The 27,462-nt window shown below is 38.8% G+C and overlaps 1 protein-coding gene across 1 annotated transcript; it reads left to right on the top strand.

Moving 5' to 3' along the window:
• Nucleotides 1-364: 364 nt before the first annotated feature.
• LOC135537403 (very-long-chain enoyl-CoA reductase-like) lies at nucleotides 365-19,428 on the top strand. Its single transcript, XM_064963572.1, has 12 exons — nucleotides 365-520; nucleotides 858-909; nucleotides 2,269-2,313; nucleotides 9,534-9,637; nucleotides 9,845-9,960; nucleotides 10,823-10,928; nucleotides 15,277-15,349; nucleotides 15,445-15,488; nucleotides 17,225-17,282; nucleotides 17,496-17,584; nucleotides 18,618-18,663; nucleotides 19,233-19,428. The coding sequence occupies exons 1-12, from the start codon at nucleotides 365-367 to the stop codon at nucleotides 19,358-19,360; spliced, it is 1,017 nt and encodes a 338-aa protein (XP_064819644.1). The 3' UTR covers nucleotides 19,361-19,428.
• Nucleotides 19,429-27,462: the final 8,034 nt, after the last annotated feature.

Below are 27,462 nucleotides of genomic sequence, written 5' to 3'. Positions count from 1 at the left end.
ATGGGTTGGAGATGTGTTCATGTGTCTAACATATATGGACATAATTGACGGTGAAGGGCACAGGATATGGCAAATGCTGCAGATAATTGGCATCAGGAACAATGTAGTCTAACATCAGATCCCCCTAACATCCTCTCATGTTGCTCAAACCTATTTCTCACTGAGATAATTATTAGGGTCATATACACACGCATGCACACACACCCACGTACGCACAGACACACACACACACACACACCACAGGGTTAGTCATGTCGAGGTTATCTTAACCCCCTGGTCACACAGCAACTAGGGCCCGACAGTCACACACCACAGGGCAGATAGGGCCTGAAAACCACACACCTGGAAGGTACGCATTAGAAGCATGGATTTAAAAAGCCTTTTTGTGGTAGCCCAGTTTATAAAGGCAAGATGTGCCCATGGCATGACGGCAGGAAAGGCCAAAAAGGATAAGAATTATATTTTCTATGAGGTGGAGATTCAGGATTCCAAGAAGTTGAAGCTTTGCTACTTGGACAAGGTAAGTAAAAAAAATATATATATAAACAACTTCCCTCATTTCATTTCATTGGCTGCTAAAGTTAAAAACTCTGTAATTCACCTGTTTAAAAAGTAGGTAGTAACTGTACCAGACATTTCCCGTTTTGTCATCACAAGTTGTATTCTGTATTATGAGGCAACCCACGGTACTGATTTTAGGGATCTATTTCATCTGGGAATGAAGTCTGCTACATTTCATTCATGCTGTGAAGCTGAACTTCCCGGATGAGGATACAGTAGAGCCCTTTAATTTTGTGAAACTGAGGTTTTGGGACAGTAGATACTTAATGTCCATTTGTTTATGTGTATTCTGTCAGGTGGAACCTAATGCCACTATTGGAGAGATCAAGTGTCTATTATATAAGATCTGTGAGTACCCTCTGTCTCTGCCCTGCCTCTGTCTCTGCCCTGCCTCTGTCTCTGCCCTGTCTCTGTCTATGCCTGGTCTCTGTCTCTGCCCTGTCTCTGTCTCTGCCCTGTCTCTCTCCAGTCTCTGTCTCTGCCTGGTCTCTGTCCAGTCTCTGTCTCTGCCTGGTCTCTGTCCAGACTCTGTCTCTGCCTGGTCTCTGTCCAGACTCTGTCTCTGCCTGGTCTCTGTCCAGTTTCTGTCTCTGCCCTGTCTCTGTCCAGTCTCTGTCTCTGCCCTGTCTCTGTCCAGTCTCTGTCTCTGCCCTGTCTCTGTCCAGTCTCTGTCTCTGCCTGGTCTCTGTCCAGTCTCTGTCTCTGCCTGGTCTCTGTCCAGTCTCTGTCTCTGCCCTGTCTCTGTCCAGTCTCTGTCTCTGCCTGGTCTCTGTCCAGTCTCTGGCCGGTCTCTGTCCAGTCTCTGTCCAGTCTCTGGCCTGTCTCTGTCCAGTCTCTGCCTGGTCTCTGTCCAGTCTCTGTCCGGTCTCTGTCTCTGCCTGGTCTCTGTCCAGTCTCTGTCCAGTCTCTGTCTCTGCCTGGTCTCTGTCCAGTCTCTGCCCGGTCTCTGCCCGGTCTCTGCCTGGTCTCTGCCTGGCCTCTGCCCGGTCTCTGTCCGGTCTCTGTCCGGTCTCTGCCCGGTCTCTGTCCGGTCTCTGTCCGGTCTCTGCCTGGCCTCTGTCCAGTCTCTGGCCGGTCTCTGTCCAGTCTCTGTCCAGTCTCTGGCCTGTCTCTGCCCGGTCTCTGTCCGGTCTCTGCCTGGTCTCTGTCCAGTCTCTGTCCAGTCTCTGCCCTGTCTCTGCCCAGTCTCTGCCCTGTCTCTGTCCAGTCTCTGCCCTGTCTCTGCCCTGTCTCTGTCCAGTCTCTGCCCTGTCTCTGTCCAGTCTCTGTCCAGTCTCTGCCCTGTCTCTGCCCTGTCTCTGTCCGGTCTCTGCCCGGTCTCTGCCCGGTCTCTGCCCGGTCTCTGCCCTGTCTCTGCCCTGTCTCTGTCTCTGTCCTGTGTCTCTCTCTGTCGTGTCTCTGGCCTGTCTCCGCCCTCTCTCTGTCCTGTCTTGGCCCAATCTTCTCTGTCTCTGTCCTATATCTGTCTTGTCTCTGTCTGTTATAGCAAGTGTGTTACACTCCCTATTCCAGTGGATGGCATGAAATATCTTGTTGTATTTCGTCTTTAGCAGTTGGCTGGCGATAGACAGATTTCAGGAAATACACTGATATTCTAACTCCAAATTTGGAATTCGGAACTTCACATTACTTCCTGAAATCCCTGAAACCCTGAGGACGTCCTAATAATGTTTCTGAAGTGACTAAAGTCATTTGTGATGGTTACAGATCCCAAATGGTACCCAGCCAGACAGGCTTTGTCACTTCACCCAGGTACGTCCTCCTCTGAATCCTCACTGACATACACATTGACATATACAGTGACAGGAGGGACAGGAGGAAGATTTTTAGAAATGCAACTGTGTATAAATATCGAACAATATCAACATTATCACACATTTCAACACTAGAAGTAACCAGCGGGTCAACAGTGTACAGTTTGTTTGTCATCACGGGAATGTTTTCCCATTGGGACGGCGAGCCTGTGCCTAGGGCTGTTACGGTGACCGTATTACCGCCACACCGGCGGTCACGAGTCATGAAGGTAGTCAAATTCCACGTGACCGTTTAGTCACGGTAATTAGGCTTCTTCCAAGCTCGGATGCTGCTGATGGTCATTAGTAGCCTACCAGACTGGCTAACTGCCTGGTACTCAGCACTCTATTGTCCCTCTAATCACTCTGACATCAATGCAAATGTATTCAAAAATATAATCAAACACTTCATGTGAGCCAATGAGCTTGTGTTGCACAATTTTTATATAGGGTATAAACAATTATATGTAGGGTATAAACAATTATATATAGGGTACCACCCTGCATTCCACTGCTGGCTTGCTTCTGAAGCTAAGCAGGGTTGGTCCTGGTCAGTTCCTGAATGGGAGACCAGATGCTGCTGGAAGTGGTGTTGGAGGGCCAGTAGGAGGCACTATTTCCTCTGGTCGAAAAACAATATCCCTTTGCCCCAGGACAGTGATTGGGGACACTGCCCTGCGTAGGGTGCCGTCTTTCGGATGGGACGTTAAACGGGTGTCCTGACTCTGAGGTCATTAAAGATCCCATGCCACTTATTGTAAGAGTAGGGGTGTTAGGGGTGTCTTGGCTAAATTCCCAATCTGACCCTCAAACCATCACAGTCCCCTAATATTCCCCAGTTTACAATTGGCTCATTCATCCCCCTCCTCTCCCCTGTAACTATTCCCCAGGTCGTTGTTGCAAATGAGAACGTGTTCTCAGTCAACTTACCTGGTAAAATAACAGATAAATAAAACAATTAAAAATAAATAATTGCATGAGAAAACAGAGTGATGGCCTCTATTAAAAAAAAAGGAGGATCCCATCAGCTTTCTATAGGCTAGGCCGACTATTTTTATTTCGCAAATGTCCTAATACTAAGCACATTGCTTCTCTTTACAAAAGTAGTATAGCCTACCTGGCTAGCATGAAAATTAACCATGGGAAAAAACAGTCCTCATTCTCTAATTATGTGCATTGATGACATGTATTTTAACCCTGCTCCTGGAGCATGATAATGGTTCATTGTAAATCAAAACAAATGTCACACATTGTCAGCAAACTTAACATGTGTAAATATTTGTATGAACATAACAAGATTCAACAACTGAGACATAAACTGAACAAGTCTCACAGACATGTGACTAACATAAATGGAATAATGTGTCCCTGAACAAAGGGGGGGTAAAAATCAAAAGTCAGTATCTGGTGTGGCCACCAGCTGCATTAAGAACTGCAGTGCATCTCCTCCTCATGGACTGCACCATATTTGCCAGTTCTTGCTGGGAGATGTTACCCCACTCTTCCACCAAGGCACCTGCAAGATCCAGGACATTTCTGGAGGGAATGGCCCTAGCCTTCACCCTCCCATCCAACAGGTCCCAGACGTGCTCATGGGATTGACATCTGGGCTCTTCGCTGGCCATGGCAGAACACTGACATTCCTGTCTTGCAGGAAATCACGCACAGAACGAGCAGTATGGCTGGTGGCATTGTCATGCTGGAGGGTCATGTCAGGATGAGCCTGCAGGAAGGGTACCACATGAGGGAGGAGGATGTCTTTCCTGTAATGCACAGTGTTGAGATTGTCTGCAATGACAAGCTTAGTCTGATGATGCTGTGACACACTGCCCCAGACCGTGATGGAGCCTCCACCTCCAAATCGATCCCGCTCCAAAGTACAGGCCTCGGTGTAATGCTCATTCCTTCGACGATAAACTTGAATCCGACCATCACCCCTGGTGAATCAAAACCGCGACTCATTAGTGAAGAGCACTTTTTGCCAATCCTGTCTGGTCCAGCGACGGTGAGTTTGTGCCCATAGGCGACGTTGTTGCCGGTGATGTCTGGTGAGGACCTGCCTTACAACAGGCCTACAGGCCCTCAGTCCAGCCTCTCTCAGCCTATTGCGGACAGTCTGAGCACTGGTGCAGGGATTGTGCGTTCCTGGTGTAACTCGGGCAGTTGTTGTTGTTGCCATCCTGTACTTGTCCCGCAGGTGTGATGTTCGGATGTACCGATCCTATGCAGGTGTTGTTATACATGGTCTGCCACTGCGAGGACGATCAACTGTCTGTCCTGCCTCACTGTAGCGCTGTCTTGGGCATCTCACAGTACGGACATTGCAATTTATTGCCCTGGCCACATCTGCAGTCCTCATGCCTCCTTGCAGCATGCCTAAGGCACGTTCACACAGATGAGCAGGGACCCTGGGCATCTTTCTTTTGGTGTTTTTCAGAGTCAGTAGAAAGGCCTCTTTAGTGTCCTATGTTTTCATAACTGTGACCTTCACTGCCTACCGTCTGTAAACTGTCAGTGTCTTAACGACCGTTCCACAGGTGAATTAATTGTTTATGGTTCATTGAACAAGCATGGGGAAACAGTGTTTAAACCCTTTACAATGAAGATCTGTGTTAAGTTATTTGGATTTTTACGAATTATCATTGAAAGACAGGGTCCTGAAAAAGGGATGTTTCTTTTTTTGCTGAGTTTATATACATATATACATATATATTTTTATTTTTTTATTTTATCCCAGCCCGTCCCAGCAGGAGGCCTTTTGCCGTCATTGTAAATCAGAATTTGTTCTTAACTGGCTTGCCTGGTTAAATAAAGGATTAAAATATATATATATATAAAATAAAGACTCCACTATGCAAGTAACCATTTCAATAGAATATCTAATATTGTTTATATCACTTTATCAGTACCAGGCAAAAGTTTTCAGAACACCTTCTAGGGTTTTTCTTGATTTATACAATTGTTTTCATTGTGGAATAGTAGTCAAGACATCAAAACTATGAAATAGCAAAGAAAATCATGAAGTAACCCCCAAAAAGTGTTAAACAAAACATATTTTACATTTGAGATTGTTCAAAATAGCCACCCTTTGCCTTGATGACAGCTTTGCACACAAACAACTCTAAATGAAGCATATAGGAGTACCATTTATGAAGCTGTCAACACATAAATCCATGTGCATACTCCTGTCTATTTTATTAAGCTTTGTTCAATTGTATTCGTCATACTATAAAATTATATTTTAAAAAATGCCACAGAATTCTCAGCAAATCTTGTCTGCTAAATGAACTAGTGTAGAACACAGCTAGTGTAGAACACACTAGTGTAGCACACAGCTAGTGTAGAACACACTAGTGTAGCACACAGCTAGTGTAGAACACAGCTAGTGTAGAACACAGCTAGTGTAGAACACACTAGTGTAGAACACACTAGTGTAGCACACAGCTAGTGTAGAACACAGCTAGTGTAGAACACACTAGTGTAGCACACAGCTAGTGTAGAACACAGCTAGTGTAGAACACAGCTAGTGTAGAACACACTAGTGTAGCACACAGCTAGTGTAGAACACAGCTAGTGTAGAACACAGCTAGTGTAGAACACAGCTAGTGTAGAACACAGCTAGTGTAGAACACACTAGTGTAGAACACACATATGGCCAGATCAGGACCTAACATAAGGATTGACTCAGAGGATGTTCTTCTGAAATAGACTACAATTTCTTCATATCATGTTTCTTTAGACCTGTCTAAAATAAATTGTGGATTTATTCTGGAGGTGTAGAATATATTACATGGATTTATTGTGGAGGTGTAGAATATATTACATGGATTTATTAGACCTTTTAAAATGTAGATGTTCCAAAGGTCTGCATCAATGGCTTGTAGACTGTGTGTAGAAGTCATTAAAGGCTAAATGTGTTTACGTTAATTAACGCTCAATTACCGTGAGAGCGACAGTTATCACCGGCTGATTACATTTTGTGACTCTGCCGTAATCTGTGCCCACATTCTCTTTTGTCACATGACCTCTCATATGACGGACTGGAAGACATAGCTGTAACCTGATGATGTTTTGACACCACCCGAAGAGCCTGGACAGCTGAGAGCATGACCTGAACTTCTCTGACATAACAGATAGGTCTTGTAAGGTTCTGTGCCAAAAGCACTAGCTGGCCAATAGCAGGTCACAGAGAGGACTGTAGATATGAGATATGAGATATGTGTGTTTGTGTGCATGCGTTCCTGCCCATCTGATACTCCATGCAGGCTAAATCAAACATGATATTGAAAGAAAACAAGTACTATTTGAACCCTGGTCTCTCAGAGGGCCATAGCTTTGGTAGGACAGAGTAACAGGGCACGGAAGTCAAGCCTGATTACATTTTAGTCATTTAACAACGGCTTTTAATCAAAGCGTAGGGTTTTGCCTTGTTCAAGAGCACATTGCCAGACTTTTCACCTAGTTGGTTCAGGGAGCCAAACCAGAAACCTTTCAGTTACTGCCATAACGCACTTAACCAGCAGGCTACCTGCCAGTAGGCTGCCTGCCAGTAGGCTTCCTGCCAGTAGGCTTCCTGCCAGTAGGCTTCCTGCCAGTGTGTGTGTGTGTGTGTGTGTGTGTGTGTGTGTGTGTGTGTGTGTGTGCGTGTGCGTGTGCGTGTGTGTGTGTGTGTGTTCGTGTGTGAGTGCACGTTTATGTGTTTAAATCAAAGGCTGCCCAAAACATCACTGTGGCCAAGCATCCTGCCATCCAGGACCTCTATACCAGGCGGTGTCAGAGTAAGGCATAAAAAATGGTCAAAAACTCCAGTCACCCGAGTCGTAGATTGTTCTCTCTGCTACCGCACGGCAAGCGTTACCAGAGCTTTTATCATAAAGGTGCATTTTTACGGTGAAAATTATCTTCCCCAAACGTTAAACTCACGTGCAGCGTAGGTATGACAGTTAGGCTCTACACAAACTTCATTTTAAGAAGTTTTTGGGCCACTTTAGTTGTGATACAAACCTTATCAAAACATAAAAGCCTATGGGCTATGTGTGCGACTATGATTTGAAAAAGTTGCCAAACAAAAGGCCCGTGCAGTCTCTTGTCTTACTGCAGTTTCTTGTCTTACTGCAGTTTCTTGTCTTACTACTACGCTGCACGAGAGTTTCACGTTTGGGGAAGTATTATTGCTTGTGTGCAGTAAGACAAGAAACTGCAGTAAGACAAGAAACTGCAGTAAGACAAGAAACTGCAGTAAGACAAGAAACTGCACTGGCCGAGTCCCATAGGGTGGCACACAATGGGCTCAGCGTTGTCCGGGTTTGGCTGGAGTAGGCCGTCATTGTAAATAATAATTTGTTCTTAACTGACTTGCCTAGTTAAATAAAACATAAAAATGATAATACTGTATATTATTCACCTATCTGACTATTATATTATTGTTTTAATCGTGTCTTTACTAAATAATATCTATGTGAAATTTGTTTTGATTTCAAATGTACCATTTACCATCATTTACCTGTCAACTAGTGCAAAGGTCAACTATGCACTAGCGAATGGAGGACGCTTTTGCCTTGGATCATTTTCATGCCAGCCAGGTAGGCTATACTCCTCTTGTAAAGAGAAGCCATGTGCTTACTATTAGGAACATTGAGAAATAAATATAGTAGGCCTAGCCTATATGAAGCTGATGGGATTCTCTTCTTTTTATTAGAGGCCATCACTCTGTTTTCTCACCCAATTGCATAGCCTATAGAAATGTTATGGAACATGAGCTTATGAAGTGTTTGATTTGTTTTTTTCTTAATATACATTTGTATTGATGTCAGCGTGATTAGGGGGACAATAGAGTGCTGAGTACCAGGCAGTTAGCAAGTTTGGTAGACTACTAATGACCATCAGCAGCATCAGAGCTTGGAGAAGCCGAAACAACCGGGAATAAACATGGTATTTGACTGCCATCATGACTTGTGATCGCCATGGCGGTGATACAGTCACCATACTGCCTGGTGTCGTCGGTACAGGCTGGTGACAGTGGTCTACTGGTGTGGGGAATGTTTTCCTGGCACACTTTACAGTAGGTCCCTTGATACCAACTGAGCAACGATTGAATGCCATTCCCCGAATAATTAAGGCTGTTCTGGAGGCAAAAAAAGTCCGACCGGTACTAGATGGGTGTACCAAATAAATGGACATACTTAAGTAATACATGTATTTAGATGTATTTAATTTTCAAATTAGTACATATGTATTTGAAATATATATGTCAATATATTAGTCTTTGGTGTGGTTAGAACCTTCGTAGGAGCATCGTTAAATCTCATAGCCGTTTCCCCAAAACCATCGTTGTAAACGTTGCACTTGAAAACGGTTTGTAATCTGACACCTGTCTCAGACCACAGATAGAAACAACTACTCAGAGTGTGTCGTTCAATATTAGACACGTGATTTATCCCATCTGTTGACCACCGATAACTTCAGAACAAAGTTGACTACAAATACAAAGTTGCCAGTCTTCTCTACATGATGATCCGTCATCAGTTTTGTGAATTAAATATAATGTGTGGGTAATATCCGAGAGCCGCGCTCCATTTCTTTCGTCCCTATCGGTACTGACACGTGCCAACCATGCACTTAGCGTCCGTCCGATCTCTCTGCGTGGCGTTTTGGGAAACGCATGTTAAATCTTTTGTCGGTTGCAGAAACGACGCATCGTTAAAACAGTCAGGTAAGTGTAACATGAGTTCCCCAAATCATCATGCAGAGAGAACGAATGCATCGTCTTTCCTTAGTGTTTTAAAGATGCATTTTACCTCAATTCCATCGTTATTGGAAAACCAGGCTCAGGGCTTTTGGCACAGCTAGATTGCTATGCAGTAGTCGACCAGCTTGTGACTTCACTGCTCCAGACTGGGGGGGGGGTTGAATGTCCCAATGTCTTCCCTGTCTATTCGGAGCATCAACATGATTCACCTCTATCCCTTATGTATAGATCTCTTTCAATACACAGTTAGGTCCCGTTTCCCCTAGTCACCAAGCCTAGTCCTGGACTGAAAAGTAAGAATCAATGGAGATTCTCTGTTGAAAGCACTTTTTAGTACAGGACTAGGTTTTAATCTGTGACCGGGAAACGGCTGCTAAATAAAGCATCTTGTTATACAGAACTGTAACCATGAAAACACTACATTTTGTCAGATGGGGAGTCCCTGAAGGATGATGAGGTATTGGAGAATCTACCGGTGGGAACCACGGTAACAATGTTCTTCCACGACCTGGGACCGCAGCTGGGGTGGACCATGGTGAGACCACGATGTTTCTGGGATATTGGACAAGGTGCTGTTCCCCACTGTACTGTTTTTGGGAACAGCAAACAGTGAGCGGACATGTTGCCTATCAGTGACCTCTCTTCCCCTGAACAGGTGTATCTGACCTCTCTTCTCCTGTACAGGTGTATCTGACCTCTCTTCTCCTGTACAGGTGTATATAACCTCTCTTCTCCTGTACAGGTGTTTCTGGCGGAGTGCATCGGACCTCTCTTCATCTACCTTTTCTTCTTCCTCCATCTCCTCAACATCTACGAGCAGAAAGATGACTATACCTCCAATCCCTGCTCAGTGGTCACGTACGTATATGGTAGCAAATTCCGAGGGTAGCCCCGACCGGTCCAGCGGCTTCCTTCGGGAGAGTGTGTCCTCAAGTTTCTCTGTACTCTTTTCCGATGGCCTCACAGGTGCCATCACACTTCTGACACCAATGTAGCTATATTTGGGGGACTAGAACCCGGGTCCAGCGACTGTCATCCCAACACCTTCGCTTTTATGTCAAGAGATCTGAATCTCTTGACGAGGTCTCTAGGTATTGAGTTAAGGTTTTGCTACAATAGTCTAGAATGTCTGTGTCATTGCTGTGAAAGAGAACATGCTGTCAGTCAATTCACCTTGGGTCAAAAGGTCAACTACAAAATACTGATAGCTTCTCTACCCCCACTTCAACCCCTTCTCTACCCACCACTCTTGTCCTCTTTACTATTACCACTACCTTCTCTACCCCCACTCTACCCCTTCTCTACCCCCACTCTTGTCCTCTTTACTATTACCACTACCTTCTCTACCCCCACTCTACCCCCTTCTCTACCTCTTCTCTACCCCCACTCTACCCCCACTCTACCCCTTCTCTACCCCCACTCTTGTCCTCTTTACTATTACCACTACCTTCTCTACCCCCACTCCACCCCTTTCTCTACCCCCACTCCACCCCTTTCTCTACCCCCACTCTACCCTCTTCTCTACCCCCACTCTTGTCCTCTTTACTAATACCACTACCATCTCTACCCCCACTCTAACCCCTTCTATACCCCCACTCTACCCGTACTCTACCCCCTTCTCCACCCCCACTGTTGTCCTCTTTACGACAACCACTACCTTCTCTACCCCACTCTACCCCTTCTCTACCCCCACTCTACCCCCTTCTCTCTACTGCTGTAGGCTGGCGTGTGTGTGTCACTGTTTCCACTACTTCAGAAGGCTGTTGGAAACCATCTTCATCCACCGCTTCTCCGACGGCACCTTGCCGCTGCAAACCATCATGAGGGTCAGTTCCCCGGGACTCTGGCGCTTAACACAGTCGGGACTTCAACAGTGTTTACGTTCAATTGGTCAATGATCAAAGTTTAATCACAAGATCCTTTTTCTCAGTGACTTACCTGGCTAAATACACCTGGTTAAACAGGTTGTGAATGTTCATCTCTTAAAACTGAATTAAAACGTAGTCAGGCTAAAAAATCTGATAGATAGATGCTGGCGTTGGGCTTTTGTTGTTAGGTGGTGATCTTCCCACCCTGTATCGAAACATCTGATGTCTGGCTGGCCTCTGGTGTTGAGATGTCATGGGATGGAGGGATACTATACTATTATATTCTATATGATGCTATTCTATACTATACTATTCTATACTATTCTATTCATTATTCATTGATATACTATACTGTTCTATTATATACTATACTATACTATTATGTACTATACTATACTTTTCTATACGATACTATTCTATACTACTATATACATACTATACTGTTCTATTATAGAATTAGCATTCTACTAATATATACTATTTTATACTATTCTATACAATGCTTTTCTATACTGTTATATTATATACTATGCTATTATATACTATTCTATACTATTCTATTATATACTAATATACACTATTCTATTCTATACTATACTATTATATTATTTTCTATTATATACTATACTGTTCTATTCTTTACTATTCTATTATATACTATTATATTCTATGCTATTCTATTATATTATATACTATTGTATTCTATGCTATTCTATTATATACTATTATATTCTATACTATTCTATTATATACTATTATATTCTATACTATTATATTCTATACTATTCTATTTTATACTATTCTATTCTATGCTATTCTATTATATTATATACTGTTCTATTCTATACTATTGTATTATATACTATTCTATTCTATGCTATTCTATTATATTATATACTATTATATTCTATGCTATTCTATTCTATACTATCATATTCTATGCTATTCTATTATATTATATACTATTATATTCTATACTATTATTTTATATTCTATGCTAATCTATTATATTCTATACTATTATATTCTATGCTATTCTATTATATGATATACTATTATATTCTATGCTCTTCTATTCTATTCTATACTATTATATTATATTCTATGCTATTCTATTCTATTATATACTATTATATTCTATGCTATTCTATTATATTCTATACTATTATATTCTATGCTATTCTATTATATTATATACTATTATATTCTATGCTATTCTATTACATTATATACTATTATATTCTATGCTATTCTATTATATTCTATACTATTATATTCTATGCTATTGTATTATATTATATACTATTCTATTCTATTATATACTATTCTATTATATTATATACTATTATATTCTATGCTATTCTATTATATTCTATACTATTATATTCTATGCTATTCTATTATATTCTATACTATTATATTCTATACTATTATATTCTATACTATTATATTATATACTATTATATTCTATGCTATTCTATTGTATTATATACTATTATATTCTATGCTATTATATTATATTATATAATATTATATTCTATGCTATTCTATTCTATTATATACTATTATATTCTATACTATTCTATTATATACTATTATATTCTATACTATTATATTCTATACTATTCTATTCTATACTATTCTATGCTATTCTATTATATTATATACTGTTCTATTCTATACTATTGTATTATATACTATTCTATTCTATGCTATTCTATTCTATTCTATACTATTATATTCTATGCTATTCTATTATATGATATACTATTATATTCTATGCTCTTCTATTCTATTGTATACTATTATATTATATTTTATGCTATTCTATTCTATTATATACTATTATATTCTATGCTATTCTATTATATTCTATACTATTATATTCTATGCTATTCTATTACATTATATACTATTATATTCTATGCTATTCTATTATATTCTATACTATTATATTCTATGCTATTCTATTATATTATATACTATTATATTATATTCTATTCTATTATATACTATTCTATTATATTATATACTATTATATTCTATGCTATTCTATTATATTCTATGCTATTCTATTATATTCTATACTATTCTATTATATACTATTATATTCTATACTATTATATTCTATACTATTCTATTCTATACTATTCTATTCTATGCTATTTTATTATATTATATACTGTTCTATTCTATACTATTGTATTATATACTATTCTATTCTATGCTATTCTATTATATTATATACTATTATGTTCTATGCTATTCTATTCTATTCTATACTATTATATTCTATGCTATTCTATTATATTCTATACTATTATATTATATTCTATGCTATTCTATTATATTATATACTATTATATTCTATACTATTATTTTATATTCTATGCTATTCTATTATATTCTATACTATTATATTCTATGCTATTATATTCTATACTATTATATTCTATGCTATTCTATTATATTATATACTATTATATTCTATGCTATTCTATTATATTATATACTATTATATTCTATACTATTATATTCTATACTATTATATTCTATACTATTATATTCTATGCTATTCTATTATATTATATACTATTATATTCTATGCTATTCTATTATATTATATACTATTATATTCTATACTATTATATTCTATACTATTATATTCTATGCTATTCTATTGTATTATATACTATTATATTCTATGCTATTATATTATATAATATTATATTCTATGCTATTCTATTCTATTATATACTATTATATTCTATACTATTCTATTATATACTATTATATTCTATACTATTATATTCTATACTATTCTATTCTATACTATTCTATTCTATGCTATTCTATACTATTGTATTATATACTATTCTATTCTATGCTATTCTATTATATTATATACTATTATATTCTATGGTATTCTATTCTATTCTATACTATTATATTCTATGCTATTCTATTATATTATATACTATTATATTCTATACTATTATTTTATATTCTATGCTATTCTATTATATTCTATACTATTATATTCTATGCTATTCTATTATTTGATATACTATCATATTCTATGCTATTCTTTTCTATTCTATACTATTATATTATATTCTATGCTATTCTATTATATACTATTATATTCTATGTTATTCTATTATATTCTATACTATTATATTCTATGCTATTCTATTATCTTATATACTATTATATTCTATGCTATTCTATTACATTAGATACTATTATATTCTATGCTATTCTATTATATTCTATACTATTATATTCTATGCTATTCTATTATATTCTATACTATTATATTCTATTATATTATATACTATTCTATTCTATTATATTATATACTATTATATTCTATGCTATTCTATTATATTATATACTATTATATTCTATGCTATTCTATTATATTATATACTATTATATTCTATGCTATTCTATTATATTCTATACTTTTATATTCTATGCTATTCTATTATATTATATACTATTATATTCTATGCTATTCTATTATATTCTATACTTTTATATTCTATGCTATTCTATTATATTATATACTATTATATTCTATACTATTATATTCTATGCTATTCTATTCTATTATATACTATTATATTCTATGATATTCTATTATATTATATTCTATACTATTATATTCTATTATATTATATACTATTATATTCTATAATATTACATTCTATACTATTATATTCTATGCTATTATATTATATTATATACTATTATATTCTATGCTATTCTATTATATTATATACTATTATATTCTATGCTATTCTATTCTTTACTATTATATTCTATACTATTATATTCTATACTATTATATTCTATACTATTATATTCTATGCTATTCTATTATATTATATACTATTATATTCTATGCTATTCTATTCTATATTATCATATTATATGCTATTCTATTCTATTCTATACTATTATATTCTATACTATTATATTCTATACTATTCTATTATATTATATACTATTATATTCTATACTATTATATTCTATATTATCATATTATATGCTATTCTATTATATTATATACTATTATATTCTATGCTATTCTATTATATTATATACTATTATATTCTATACTATTATATTCTATACTATCATATTATATGCTATTCTATTATATTATATACAATTATATTCTATACTATCATATTATATACTATTATATTATTTTCTATTATTCTATTACTATACTATTATATACTATACTATATTATTCTATTATTTTCTATTATATACTACACTGTTCTACTCTTAGAACTGCCTGTACTACTGGGGGTTTTCTGCTTGGTTAGCCTACTACATCAACCACCCACTCTACACTCCACCATGTGAGTACCACTCTCAACCAACAAATGAATGAATTTATGACAACTCTGTGTCGATAGATGTTTCTGCTGCTTAAGGTGCTGTGTGTGTCTTACAGCGTACGGGAATCTCCAAGTCTACTCTGCGTTGGCGGTGTTTATGGTATGTAGCCTAATCTCCAAGTCTACTCTGCGTTGGCGGTGTTTATGGTATGTAGCCTAGTCTCCAAGTCTACTCTGCGTTGGTGGTGTTTATGGTATGTAGCCTAATCTCCAAGTCTACTCTGCGTTGGCGGTGTTTATGGTATGTAACCTAATCTCCAAGTCTACTCTACGTTGGTGGTGTTTATGGTATGTAGCCTAATCTCCAAGTCTACTCTGCGTTGGTGGTGTTTATGGTATGTAGCCTAATCTCCAAGTCTACTCTGCATTGGTGGTGTTTATGGTATGTAGCCTAATCTCCAAGTCTACTCTGCGTTGGTGGTGTTTATGGTATGTAGCCTAATCTCCAAGTCTACTCTGCGTTGGTGGTGTTTATGGTATGTAGCCTAATCTCCAAGTCTACTCTGCGTTGGTGGTGTTTATGGTATGTAGCCTAATCTCCAAGTCTACTCTGCATTGGTGGTGTTTATGGTATGTAGCCTAATCTCCAAGTCTACTCTGCGTTGGTGGTGTTTCTGGTATGTAGCCTAATCTCCAAGTCTACTCTGCGTTGGTGGTGTTTATGGTATGTAGCCTAATCTCCAAGTCTACTCTGCGTTGGTGGTGTTTATGGTATGTAGCCTAATCTCCAAGTCTACTCTGCGTTGGTGGTGTTTATGGTATGTAGCCTAATCTCCAAGTCTACTCTGCGTTGGTGGTGTTTCTGGTATGTAGCCTAATCTCCAAGTCTACTCTGCGTTGGTGGTGTTTATGGTATGTAGCCTAATCTCCAAGTCTACTCTGCGTTGGTGGTGTTTATGGTATGTAGCCTAGTCTCCAAGTCTACTCTGCGTTGGTGGTGTTTATGGTATGTAGCCTAATCTCCAAGTCTACTCTGCGTTGGTGGTGTTTATGGTATGTAGCCTAGTCTCCAAGTCTACTCTGCGTTGGTGGTGTTTATGGTATGTAGCCTAATCTCCAAGTCTACTCTGCGTTGGTGGTGTTTCTGGTATGTAGCCTAATCTCCAAGTCTACTCTGCGTTGGTGGTGTTTATGGTATGTAGCCTATTCTCCAAGTCTACTCTGCGTTGGTGGTGTTTATGGTATGTAGCCTAATCTCCAAGTCTACTCTGCGTTGGTGGTGTTTATGGTATGTAGCCTAGTCTCCAAGTCTACTCTGCGTTGGTGGTGTTTATGGTATGTAGCCTAGTCTCCAAGTCTACTCTGCGTTGGTGGTGTTTATGGTATGTAGCCTAATCTCCAAGTCTACTCTGCGTTGGTGGTGTTTCTGGTATGTAGCCTAATCTCCAAGTCTACTCTGCGTTGGTGGTGTTTATGGTATGTAGCCTATTCTCCAAGTCTACTCTGCGTTGGTGGTGTTTATGGTATGTAGCCTTGTGTTATATCTCTCGGCCTCATTGTGTTGTCATTGAGTTCAGAACAACAGAGGAAAACATTCTTCATCATCTGTCTTCAGAAATGGCTTCTTTCCCAAAAAATGTATTTCTCTCTTTCTTTTTCTCTTTTTTTTAACCTTTCTGTCTTTCTCTCTTTCTATATTTATGTCTCTCTCTCTTTCTTTTAACCTTTGTCTTTATCTCTCTCTCTCTTTCTTTCTCTTTCTTTCTTTCTTTCTTTCTTTCTTTCTGTCTTTCTCTCTTTGTATATTTATGTCTCTCTCTCTTTCTTTTAACCTTTGTCTTCATCTCTCTCTCTCTCTCTCTCTCTCTCTCTTTCTTTCTTTCTTTGTACTCTCAGCTCTGTGAAGCTGGAAACTTCTCAATTCATTTGGCTCTCAATAACTTGGGCTGTAATGGTGAGTTGCTTTCCAGCATTTCTGAATGTGTTGTATTGATTGCATATTCCAGAACAATGTCATAGCCAAGATAGGTAATAGGGAGCAAGTTCCTCAAATATTTCTCACAAATTGCTAGTTGAGTCAGCAACATCTGTGTGGTAGTTTGCCAGCTGAGAAGATATTTCCATCATGATACACATCTTCTCACAGTTGTGTCCTGCTGTCTACTAGGTCTGAGGCCCAAGCGGATCCCTTACCCCACCAGGAACCCCTTCACATGGCTCTTCTTCTTTGTGTCATGTCCCAACTACACCTATGAGGTGGGTCAAACTCACAGAGATAGATAAGAGGACTCTGGAGCCCAATAGCTTGTTTTAGCCTGAGCAGTGCCATTGAGGATTTTTTCACAATTTTGTCCTATGTGTTAACGAAGGATCCCATAATTCCATGCAGGTCATCAGGAGGGATCATCCAATGAATTATATTATATTCGTTAGCAAACATTTCATAACTGCAGGTTTCAGCAAATCACCAACCCTGTCTGTATACCTGTTTAAACAAACACACTCTAGATGGCAGTGTGCCCCCTTTCAGTTTGTTTACCAACTCATAGAAGTAACAGAATAAGAAAATACTTCAAAATGGAGATGGCCTCAAGGGCACTGCCCGTGCTCTCACAGAAGCTACTTTAACACAGTCTTGTATGTATAATTTAAGTATGGCTGGCCCAGGCGGGAATTGAACCCACAACCCTTGGTGTTGCAAGTGTTGTGCTCTATTGACTTAGTGACACAGGAGAGTCTAGACTTCAGTTGCCATTGTAGAATAATAGTGAAGACATCAAAACTATGAAATAACACATATCATGTAGTAAGCAAAAAAGTGTTAAACAAATCAAAATATGTTTTATATTTGAGATTCTTCAAAGTAGCCACCCGTTACCTTGACGACAGCATTGCACACTCTTGGCATTCTCTCAACCAGCTTCATGAGGTAGTCACCCGGAATGCATTGTGATATTTTGTTCCTTCTTAATGTGTTAGAGCTGATCAGTTGTGCTGGGTGGTATACAGAAGATAGCCCTTTGTGGTTAAAGGCAAAGTTCATATTATGGCAAGAACAGCTCAAATAAACAAAGAGAAATGACAGTCCATCATTACTTGAAGACATGAAGGTCAGTTTATGTCTAACACTTTCTCGGTTACTACATGATTCCGTATGTGTTATTTTATAGTGTTGATGTCTTCACTATTATTATACAATGTAGAAAATAGACCAAATGAAGAAAAACATTTGAATGAGTAGGTGCGTCCCAAACGTCTGACTGCTACTGTTTTTGTTTTGATTTGTCAGGTGGGGACGTGGTTGAGTTTCTCCATCATGACACAGTGTGTTCCAGGTAAAACTACACATCTTTCTTCGTTTCACGTGTACTTAGGTGGTAAATGATAGAAGCTGCTTCCACACATTTTCATAATACTAAGGCCTAGATTCGGATCAGATCAAGCGCTTACCGTTGATAATCCGACACCTGCATAGCTCGATGTTTTGACAGGGAACAATTGCGTTGGAGCTGTCAAATCGGTGAAAAAGCTGCTCTTCAAATCAAATCGTATTTGATCATGTGATCCTTGTCACAAAGCCACACCCACTGACTTATGAAGTGCAGAATGAGAAAACGTATAGAAATATAGCCAACTGTGGGAGAGATTGTCACACCAGTTATGTTGTACCGTGTAAATAAGGGTTATTCAGGTACACTGCCAGTTCTGTTATGTTGTACCGTGTAAATAAGGGTTATTCTTGTACACTGCCAGTTCTGCAGTCTCGATAAAGATTGAAATTGAAATTGAAAGACTGACATAAGTACGTGTGATACTAAGGAGACAATCCCATTCCTTTGTTTAAGTTTTAGTCACCAATTTCGTGACTCTACTAACTAACTGTTTTCTCACTCTCTTTCCACAGTGGCCCTGTTCACGTTGCTGGGCTTCATCCAGATGACTATCTGGGCACAGGGAAAACATAAGATGTACACCACAGAGTTTACAGACTACCCTGAACTAAGATCAGCTATCATCCCTTTGTTCCTTTGAGCCAGCCAGGGTTAACAACAAGATCCTTAATTATACCCCTGTTCCTTAATTATACCCCTGTTCCTTAATTATACCCCTGTTCCTTAATTATACCCCTGTTCCTTAATTATACCCCTGTTCCTTAATTATACCCCTATTCTTTAATTATACCCCTGTTCCTTAATTATACCCCTGTTCCTTAATTATACCCCTATTCTTTAATTATACCCCTGTTCCTTAATTATACCCCTGTTCCTTAATTATACCCCTATTCTTTAATTATACCCCTGTTCCTTAATTATACCCCTGTTCTTTAATTATACCCCTGTTCCTTAATTATACCCCTATTCTTTAATTATACCCCTGTTCCTTAATTATACCCCTATTCTTTAATTATACCCCTGTTCCTTAATTATACCCCTGTTCCTTAATTATACCCCTGTTCCTTAATTATACCCCTATTCTTTAATTATACCCCTATTCTTTAATTATACCCCTGTTCCTTAATTATACCCCTATTCTTTAATTATACCCCTATTCTTTAATTATACCCCTATTCTTTAATTATACCCCTGTTCCTTAATTATACCCCTATTCTTTAATTATACCCCTATTCTTTAATTATACCCCTATTCTTTAATTATACCCCTGTTCTTTAATTATACCCCTATTCTTTAATTATACCCCTATTCTTTAATTATACCCCTGTTCCTTAATTATACCCCTATTCTTTAATTATACCCCTATTCTTTAATTATACCCCTATTCTTTAATTATACCCCTGTTCCTTAATTATACCCCTGTTCCTTAATTATACCCCTATTCTTTAATTATACCCCTATTCTTTAATTATACCCCTGTTCCTTAATTATACCCCTATTCTTTAATTATACCCCTATTCTTTAATTATACCCCTATTCTTTAATTATACCCCTATTCTTTAATTATACCCCTGTTCCTTAATTATACCCCTATTCTTTAATTATACCCCTATTCTTTAATTATACCCCTGTTCCTTAATTATACCCCTATTCTTTAATTATACCCCTATTCTTTAATTATACCCCTGTTCCTTAATTATACCCCTATTCTTTAATTATACCCCTGTTCCTTAATTATACCCCTGTTCCTTAATAAGGGTTGCCTGTAAAATCTGCTAACTTGTCACCAAATCCCCAGTTTCCCCAGAAATCCCAGTTCTAAATTCCACGTAATCAGAAGGAAATAAACAAGGAAATCTGTAATCCTTCAACCAGGATTTCTGGAACACCTGGGAATTTTGGGGTAAATTACCAAAATTGTGCGCAAACCTATTCGCTATACTTTTTGGCCAGAGCCACATTGGCCTCTTGCCAAATGTAGTGTACTACATAGGGAATAGAATGCTATTTTAGACAGACCCATTGCATACTCTACTACAGTTAGAGAAAGCAGTGTACTGGACACTGTGGTAATAGATACCTGTAGGGGATATGATGTGGCTCTGGCCAAAAGGAGTGACACTATATGGGGGGACAACAGATACCCAGTCAATAAGCGAGCTGTATATAAATGGACTGTGTGACAGCCTCTCGGTCAGAATAGGGTTACAAGGCCTCACTCAGGCCTGTTAACCTCATCACTCAACTCTACACTAAAAGTGTACATTTGTAGCAAGGTTATGGGTTTACACAGATACTGTTGTTTTTTTTAAAGTTAGGATGAATGTTCTGCAAAGTGTGGAATGATACAATAGATTGGTTTGATTTCCTTTAGTCGTAGAGAATTTATAAAAAAAAATTATTCACCATAATCATCGTTGCAGCACAGTTCATGTGAGTGACAATGTCTATACGTTATAGTAGTGGTCTTGAAGTCTAGTGCACTTGAAGTCTAGTGCACTTGAAGTCTAGTGCACTTGAAGTCTAGTGCACTTGAAGTCTAGTGCACTTGAAGTCTAGTGCACTTGTTCCCCTGTTGAAGGACAGACGGCCCTGTTCAGTCAAATCAGATATGAAGTAACCATAACTTTTTAATTTGTGTGATATTAATAGTATTTTATCTTATTTGTTAACGTTGTTAGTTTTACAGTGGGACTGTTCTATTTTTTTTCACAGTAACTTTGTGTTTGGATTTAACAGGGCCAGTGTTTTGCTGTTAAAGCATGGCATCAGTTGAAGTTGATACACAAATCTATTCTCATCCATAATACTATGACAGGGATGGGCAACTGGCAGCCCGCAAGGGGCCCCTTTTGAAGGCCCTCGTAGACGCTGGAGGGGGGTAGAATGCACAAGGTGCCATTTTGAAATGTGGTTGTACATCAACAGTTTTTCTCTTGTTTTCTCGTTATTTATCACTGCTGGAATGTCAGCCAAAACAAATTTGATTAGTAGATTAGTCTAGCGGCCAGCTATAAACGAAAGGTAGTAATCATGGTGGATTCACCAGCTGAGGGGGGGGGGGGCATTTGATTTTGTTGGTCAGTCTCACATTTCTCTCCACCCCATAGAAAAATGAGTAGAATTAAAGGAAATGTGTTAGAACATTGCCAAATCTGCTCTCTGTCCCAATGGTCAAAATTTGTAGAATTACAAAATACTTGCTTTAAAACAACAACATTTTCTTTACATCCAATGGCAAAATGTGTAGAATATATAAACCAAGCAAGATATTTCTACATGATTTGAACGGCTATGTAAATGAGCTAAGCATTATTATTAGTTTTTGGTATATAAATGTGGGTATACAGACCCGCCAGCCACTATGGCCCCTCATAATGACTTCAGATTTTTTGTGGCTCTCAACACCGTCAAAGTTGCCCGTCCCTGATCGTAGGAAATGGAAGCGTAAATCCAAAGCGTCTTCTTGATTAGAAACAGCATTTGTAACATGTTAAACACAGTTATCATGACATTTCAAATGACAAACTGAAAATGACATGAAGTTTCAAAAACAAAAAAAAGAAAACGGTAACAATAAAATAAACAATATATTTTGCGGTTTGTTCGTTACGTTGTGTTTGAGTCCACTACAACAGGAGTGAAAGCCTATATCATATATGTGCAGGCTTTCATTCCAGCCAAGCAGAAACTCACCTGATTCAACTAATCAACTAAGAGTTATTGTCTTCAACCGAGACTGCTTGGCTAGAACAAAAGCCTGCACCCACACGGCCCTCTGGATTGAGATCTGGGCTCTTTGCTGGCCATGGCAGAACACTGACATTCCTGTCTTGCAGGAAATCACGCACAGAACGAGCAGTATGGCTGGTGGCATTGTCATGCTGGAGGGTCATGTCAGGATGAGCCTGCAGGAAGGGTACCACATGAGGGAGGAGGATGTCTTTCCTGTAATGCACAGTGTTGAGATTGTCTGCAATGACAACAAGCTTAGTCTGATGATGCTGTGACACACTGCCTAAGACCGTGATGGAGCCTCCACCTCCAAATCGATCCCGCTCCAAAGTACAGGCCTCGGTGTAATGCTCATTCCTTCGACGATAAACTTGAATCCGACCATCACCCCTGGTGAATCAAAACCGCGACTCGTTAGTGAAGAGCACTTTTTGCCAGTCCTGTCTGGTCCAGCGACGGTGGGTTTGTGCCCATAGGCGACGTTGTTGCCGGTGATGTCTGGTGAGGACCTGCCTTACAACAGGCCTACAAGCCCTCATTCCAGCCTCTCTCAGCCTATTGCGGACAGTCTGAGCACTGGTGCAGGGATTGTGCGTTCCTGGTGTAACTCGGGCAGTTGTTGTTGTTGCCATCCTGTACTTGTCCCGCAGGTGTGATGTTCGGATGTACCAATCCTATGCAGGTGTTGTTATACATGGTCTGCCACTGCGAGGACGATCAACTGTCTGTCCTGCCTCACTGTAGCGCTGTCTTGGGCGTCTCACAGTACGGACATTGCAATTTATTGCCCTGGCCACATCTGCAGTCCTCATGCCTCCTTGCAGCATGCCTAAGGCACGTTCACACAGATGAGCAGGGACCCTGGGCATCTTTCTTTTGGTGTTTTTCAGAGTCAGTAGAAAGGCCTCTTTAGTGTCCTATGTTTTCATAACTGTGACCTTCACTGCCTACCATCTGTAAACTGTCAGTGTCTTAACGACCGTTCCACAGGTGCATTAATTGTTTATGGTTCATTGAACAAGCATGGGGAAACAGTGTTTAAACCCTTTACAATGAAGATCTGGATTTTTACGAATTATCATTGAAAGACAGGGTCCTGAAAAAGGGATGTTTCTTTTTTTGCTGAGTTTATATACATATATACATATATATTTTTATTTTTTTATTTTATCCCAGCCCGTCCCAGCAGGAGGCCTTTTGCCGTCATTGTAAATCAGAATTTGTTCTTAACTGGCTTGCCTGGTTAAATAAAGGATTAATATATATATATATATATAAAATAAAGACTCCACTATGCAAGTAACCATTTCAATAGAATATCTAATATTGTTTATATCAGTTTATCAGTACCAGGCAAAAGTTTTCAGAACACCTTCTAGGGTTTTTCTTGATTTTTACAATTGTTTTCATTGTGGAATAATAGTCAAGACATCAAAACTATGAAATAGCAAAGAAAATCATGAAGTAACCCCCAAAAAGTGTTAAACAAAACATATTTTACATTTGAGATTGTTCAAAATAGCCACCCTTTGCCTTGATGACAGCTTTGCACACAAACAACTCTAAATGAAGCATATAGGAGTACCATTTATGAAGCTGTCAACACATAAATCCATGTGCATACTCCTGTCTATTTTATTAAGCTTTGTTCAATTGTATTCTTCATACTATAAAATTATATTTAAAAAAATGCCACAGAATTCTCAGCAAATCTTGTCTGCTAAATGAACTAGTGTAGAACACAGCTAGTGTAGAACACACTAGTGTAGCACACAGCTAGTGTAGAACACAGCTAGTGTAGAACACAGCTAGTGTAGAACACAGCTAGTGTAGAACACAGCTAGTGTAGAACACACTAGTGTAGAACACAGCTAGTGTAGAACACAGCTAGTGTAGAACACACTAGTGTAGAACACACTAGTGTAGAACACAGCTAGTGTAGAACACAGCTAGTGTAGAACACAGCTAGTGTAGAACACAGCTAGTGTAGAACACACATATGGCCAGATCAGGACCTAACATAAGGATTGACTCAGAGGATGTTCTTCTGAAATAGACTACAATTTCTTCATATCATGTTTCTTTAGACCTGTCTAAAATAAATTGTGGATTTATTCTGGAGGTGTAGAATATATTACATGGATTTATTGTGGAGGTGTAGAATATATTACATGGATTTATTAGACCTTTTAAAATGTAGATGTTCCAAAGGTCTGCATCAATGGCTTGTAGACTGTGTGTAGAAGTCATTAAAGGCTAAATGTGTTTACGTTAATTAACGCTCAATTACCGTGAGAGCGACAGTTATCACCGGCTGATTACATTTTGTGACTCTGCCGTAATCTGTGCCCACATTCTCTTTTGTCACATGACCTCTCATATGACGGACTGGAAGACATAGCTGTAACCTGATGATGTTTTGACACCACCCGAAGAGCCTGGACAGCTGAGAGCATGACCTGAACTTCTCTGACATAACAGATAGGTCTTGTAAGGTTCTGTGCCAAAAGCACTAGCTGGCCAATAGCAGGTCACAGAGAGGACTGTAGATATGAGATATGAGATATGTGTGTTTGTGTGCATGCGTTCCTGCCCATCTGATACTCCATGCAGGCTAAATCAAACATGATATTGAAAGAAAACAAGTACTATTTGAACCCTGGTCTCTCAGAGGGCCATAGCTTTGGTAGGACAGAGTAACAGGGCACGGAAGTCAAGCCTGATTACATTTTAGTCATTTAACAACGGCTTTTAATCAAAGCGTAGGGTTTTGCCTTGTTCAAGAGCACATTGCCAGACTTTTCACCTAGTTGGTTCAGGGAGCCAAACCAGAAACCTTTCAGTTACTGCCATAACGCACTTAACCAGTAGGCTACCTGCCAGTAGGCTGCCTGCCAGTAGGCTTCCTGCCAGTAGGCTTCCTGCCAGTAGGCTTCCTGCCAGTGTGTGTGGTGTGTGTGTGTGTGTGTGTGTGTGTGTGTGTGTGTGTGTGTGTGTGTGTGTGTGTGTGTGTGTGTGTGTGTGTGTGTGTGTGTGTGTGTGTGTGTGTGTGTGTTCGTGTGTGAGTGCACGTCTATGTGTTTATGTGTTTAAATCAAAGGCTGCCCAAAACATCACTGTGGCCAAGCATCCTGCCATCCAGGACCTCTATACCAGGCGGTGTCAGAGTAAGGCATAAAAAATGGTCAAAAACTCCAGTCACCCGAGTCGTAGATTGTTCTCTCTGCTACCGCACGGCAAGCGTTACCAGAGCTTTTATCATAAAGGTGCATTTTTACGGTGAAAATTATCTTCCCCAAACATTAAACTCACGTGCAGCGTAGGTATGACAGTTAGGCTCTACACAAACTTCATTTTAAGAAGTTTTTGGGCCACTTTAGTTGTGATACAAACCTTATCAAAACATAAAAGCCTATGGGCTATGTGTGCGACTATGATTTGAAAAAGTTGCCAAACAAAAGGCCCGTGCAGTCTCTTGTCTTACTGCAGTTTCTTGTCTTACTGCAGTTTCTTGTCTTACTACTACGCTGCACGAGAGTTTCACGTTTGGGGAAGTATTATTGCTTGTGTGCAGTAAGACAAGAAACTGCAGTAAGACAAGAAACTGCAGTAAGACAAGAAACTGCAGTAAGACAAGAAACTGCACTGGCCGAGTCCCATAGGGTGGCACACAATGGGCTCAGCGTTGTCCGGGTTTGGCTGGAGTAGGCCGTCATTGTAAATAATAATTTGTTCTTAACTGACTTGCCTAGTTAAATAAAACATAAAAATGATAATACTGTATATTATTCACCTATCTGACTATTATATTATTGTTTTAATCGTGTCTTTACTAAATAATATCTATGTGAAATTTGTTTTGATTTCAAATGTACCATTTACCATCATTTACCTGTCAACTAGTGCAAAGGTCAACTATGCACTAGCGAATGGAGGACGCTTTTGCCTTGGATCATTTTCATGCCAGCCAGGTAGGCTATACTCCTCTTGTAAAGAGAAGCCATGTGCTTACTATTAGGAACATTGAGAAATAAATATAGTAGGCCTAGCCTATATGAAGCTGATGGGATTCTCTTCTTTTTATTAGAGGCCATCACTCTGTTTTCTCACCCAATTGCATAGCCTATAGAAATGTTATGGAACATGAGCTTATGAAGTGTTTGATTTGTTTTTTTCTTAATATACATTTGTATTGATGTCAGCGTGATTAGGGGGACAATAGAGTGCTGAGTACCAGGCAGTTAGCAAGTTTGGTAGACTACTAATGACCATCAGCAGCATCAGAGCTTGGAGAAGCCGAAACAACCGGGAATAAACATGGTATTTGACTGCCATCATGACTTGTGATCGCCATGGCGGTGATACGGTCACCGTAGCAACCCTTAGGCGTAAGCAGCATAAGTCCACGGCTTCATACTGCCTGGTGTCAACGGTACAGGCTGGTGACAGTGGTCTACTGGTGTGGGGAATGTTTTCCTGGCACACTTTACAGTAGGTCCCTTGATACCAACTGAGCAACGATTGAATGCCATTCCCCGAATAATTAAGGCTGTTCTGGAGGCAAAAAAAGTCAGACCGGTACTAGATGGGTGTACCAAATAAATGGACATACTTAAGTAATACATGTATTTAGATGTATTTAATTTTCAAATTAGTACATATGTATTTGAAATATATATGTCAATATATTAGTCTTTGGTGTGGTTAGAACCTTCGTAGGAGCATCGTTAAATCTCATAGCCGTTTCCCCAAAACCATCGTTGTAAACGTTGCACTTGAAAACGGTTTGTAATCTGACACCTGTCTCAGACCACAGATAGAAACAACTACTCAGAGTGTGTCGTTCAATATTAGACACGTGATTTATCCCATCTGTTGACCACCGATAACTTCAGAACAAAGTTGACTACAAATACAAAGTTGCCAGTCTTCTCTACATGATGATCCGTCATCAGTTTTGTGAATTAAATATAATGTGTGGGTAATATCCGAGAGCCGCGCTCCATT

Source organism: Oncorhynchus masou, unplaced genomic scaffold, assembly GCF_036934945.1.
Source record: "Oncorhynchus masou masou isolate Uvic2021 unplaced genomic scaffold, UVic_Omas_1.1 unplaced_scaffold_768, whole genome shotgun sequence".
In the NCBI taxonomy this organism is placed as follows: domain Eukaryota; kingdom Metazoa; phylum Chordata; class Actinopteri; order Salmoniformes; family Salmonidae; genus Oncorhynchus; species Oncorhynchus masou.
The sequence above is the reverse complement of the archived record's forward strand: the minus strand, read 5'-3'. Positions and strand labels throughout refer to the sequence as shown.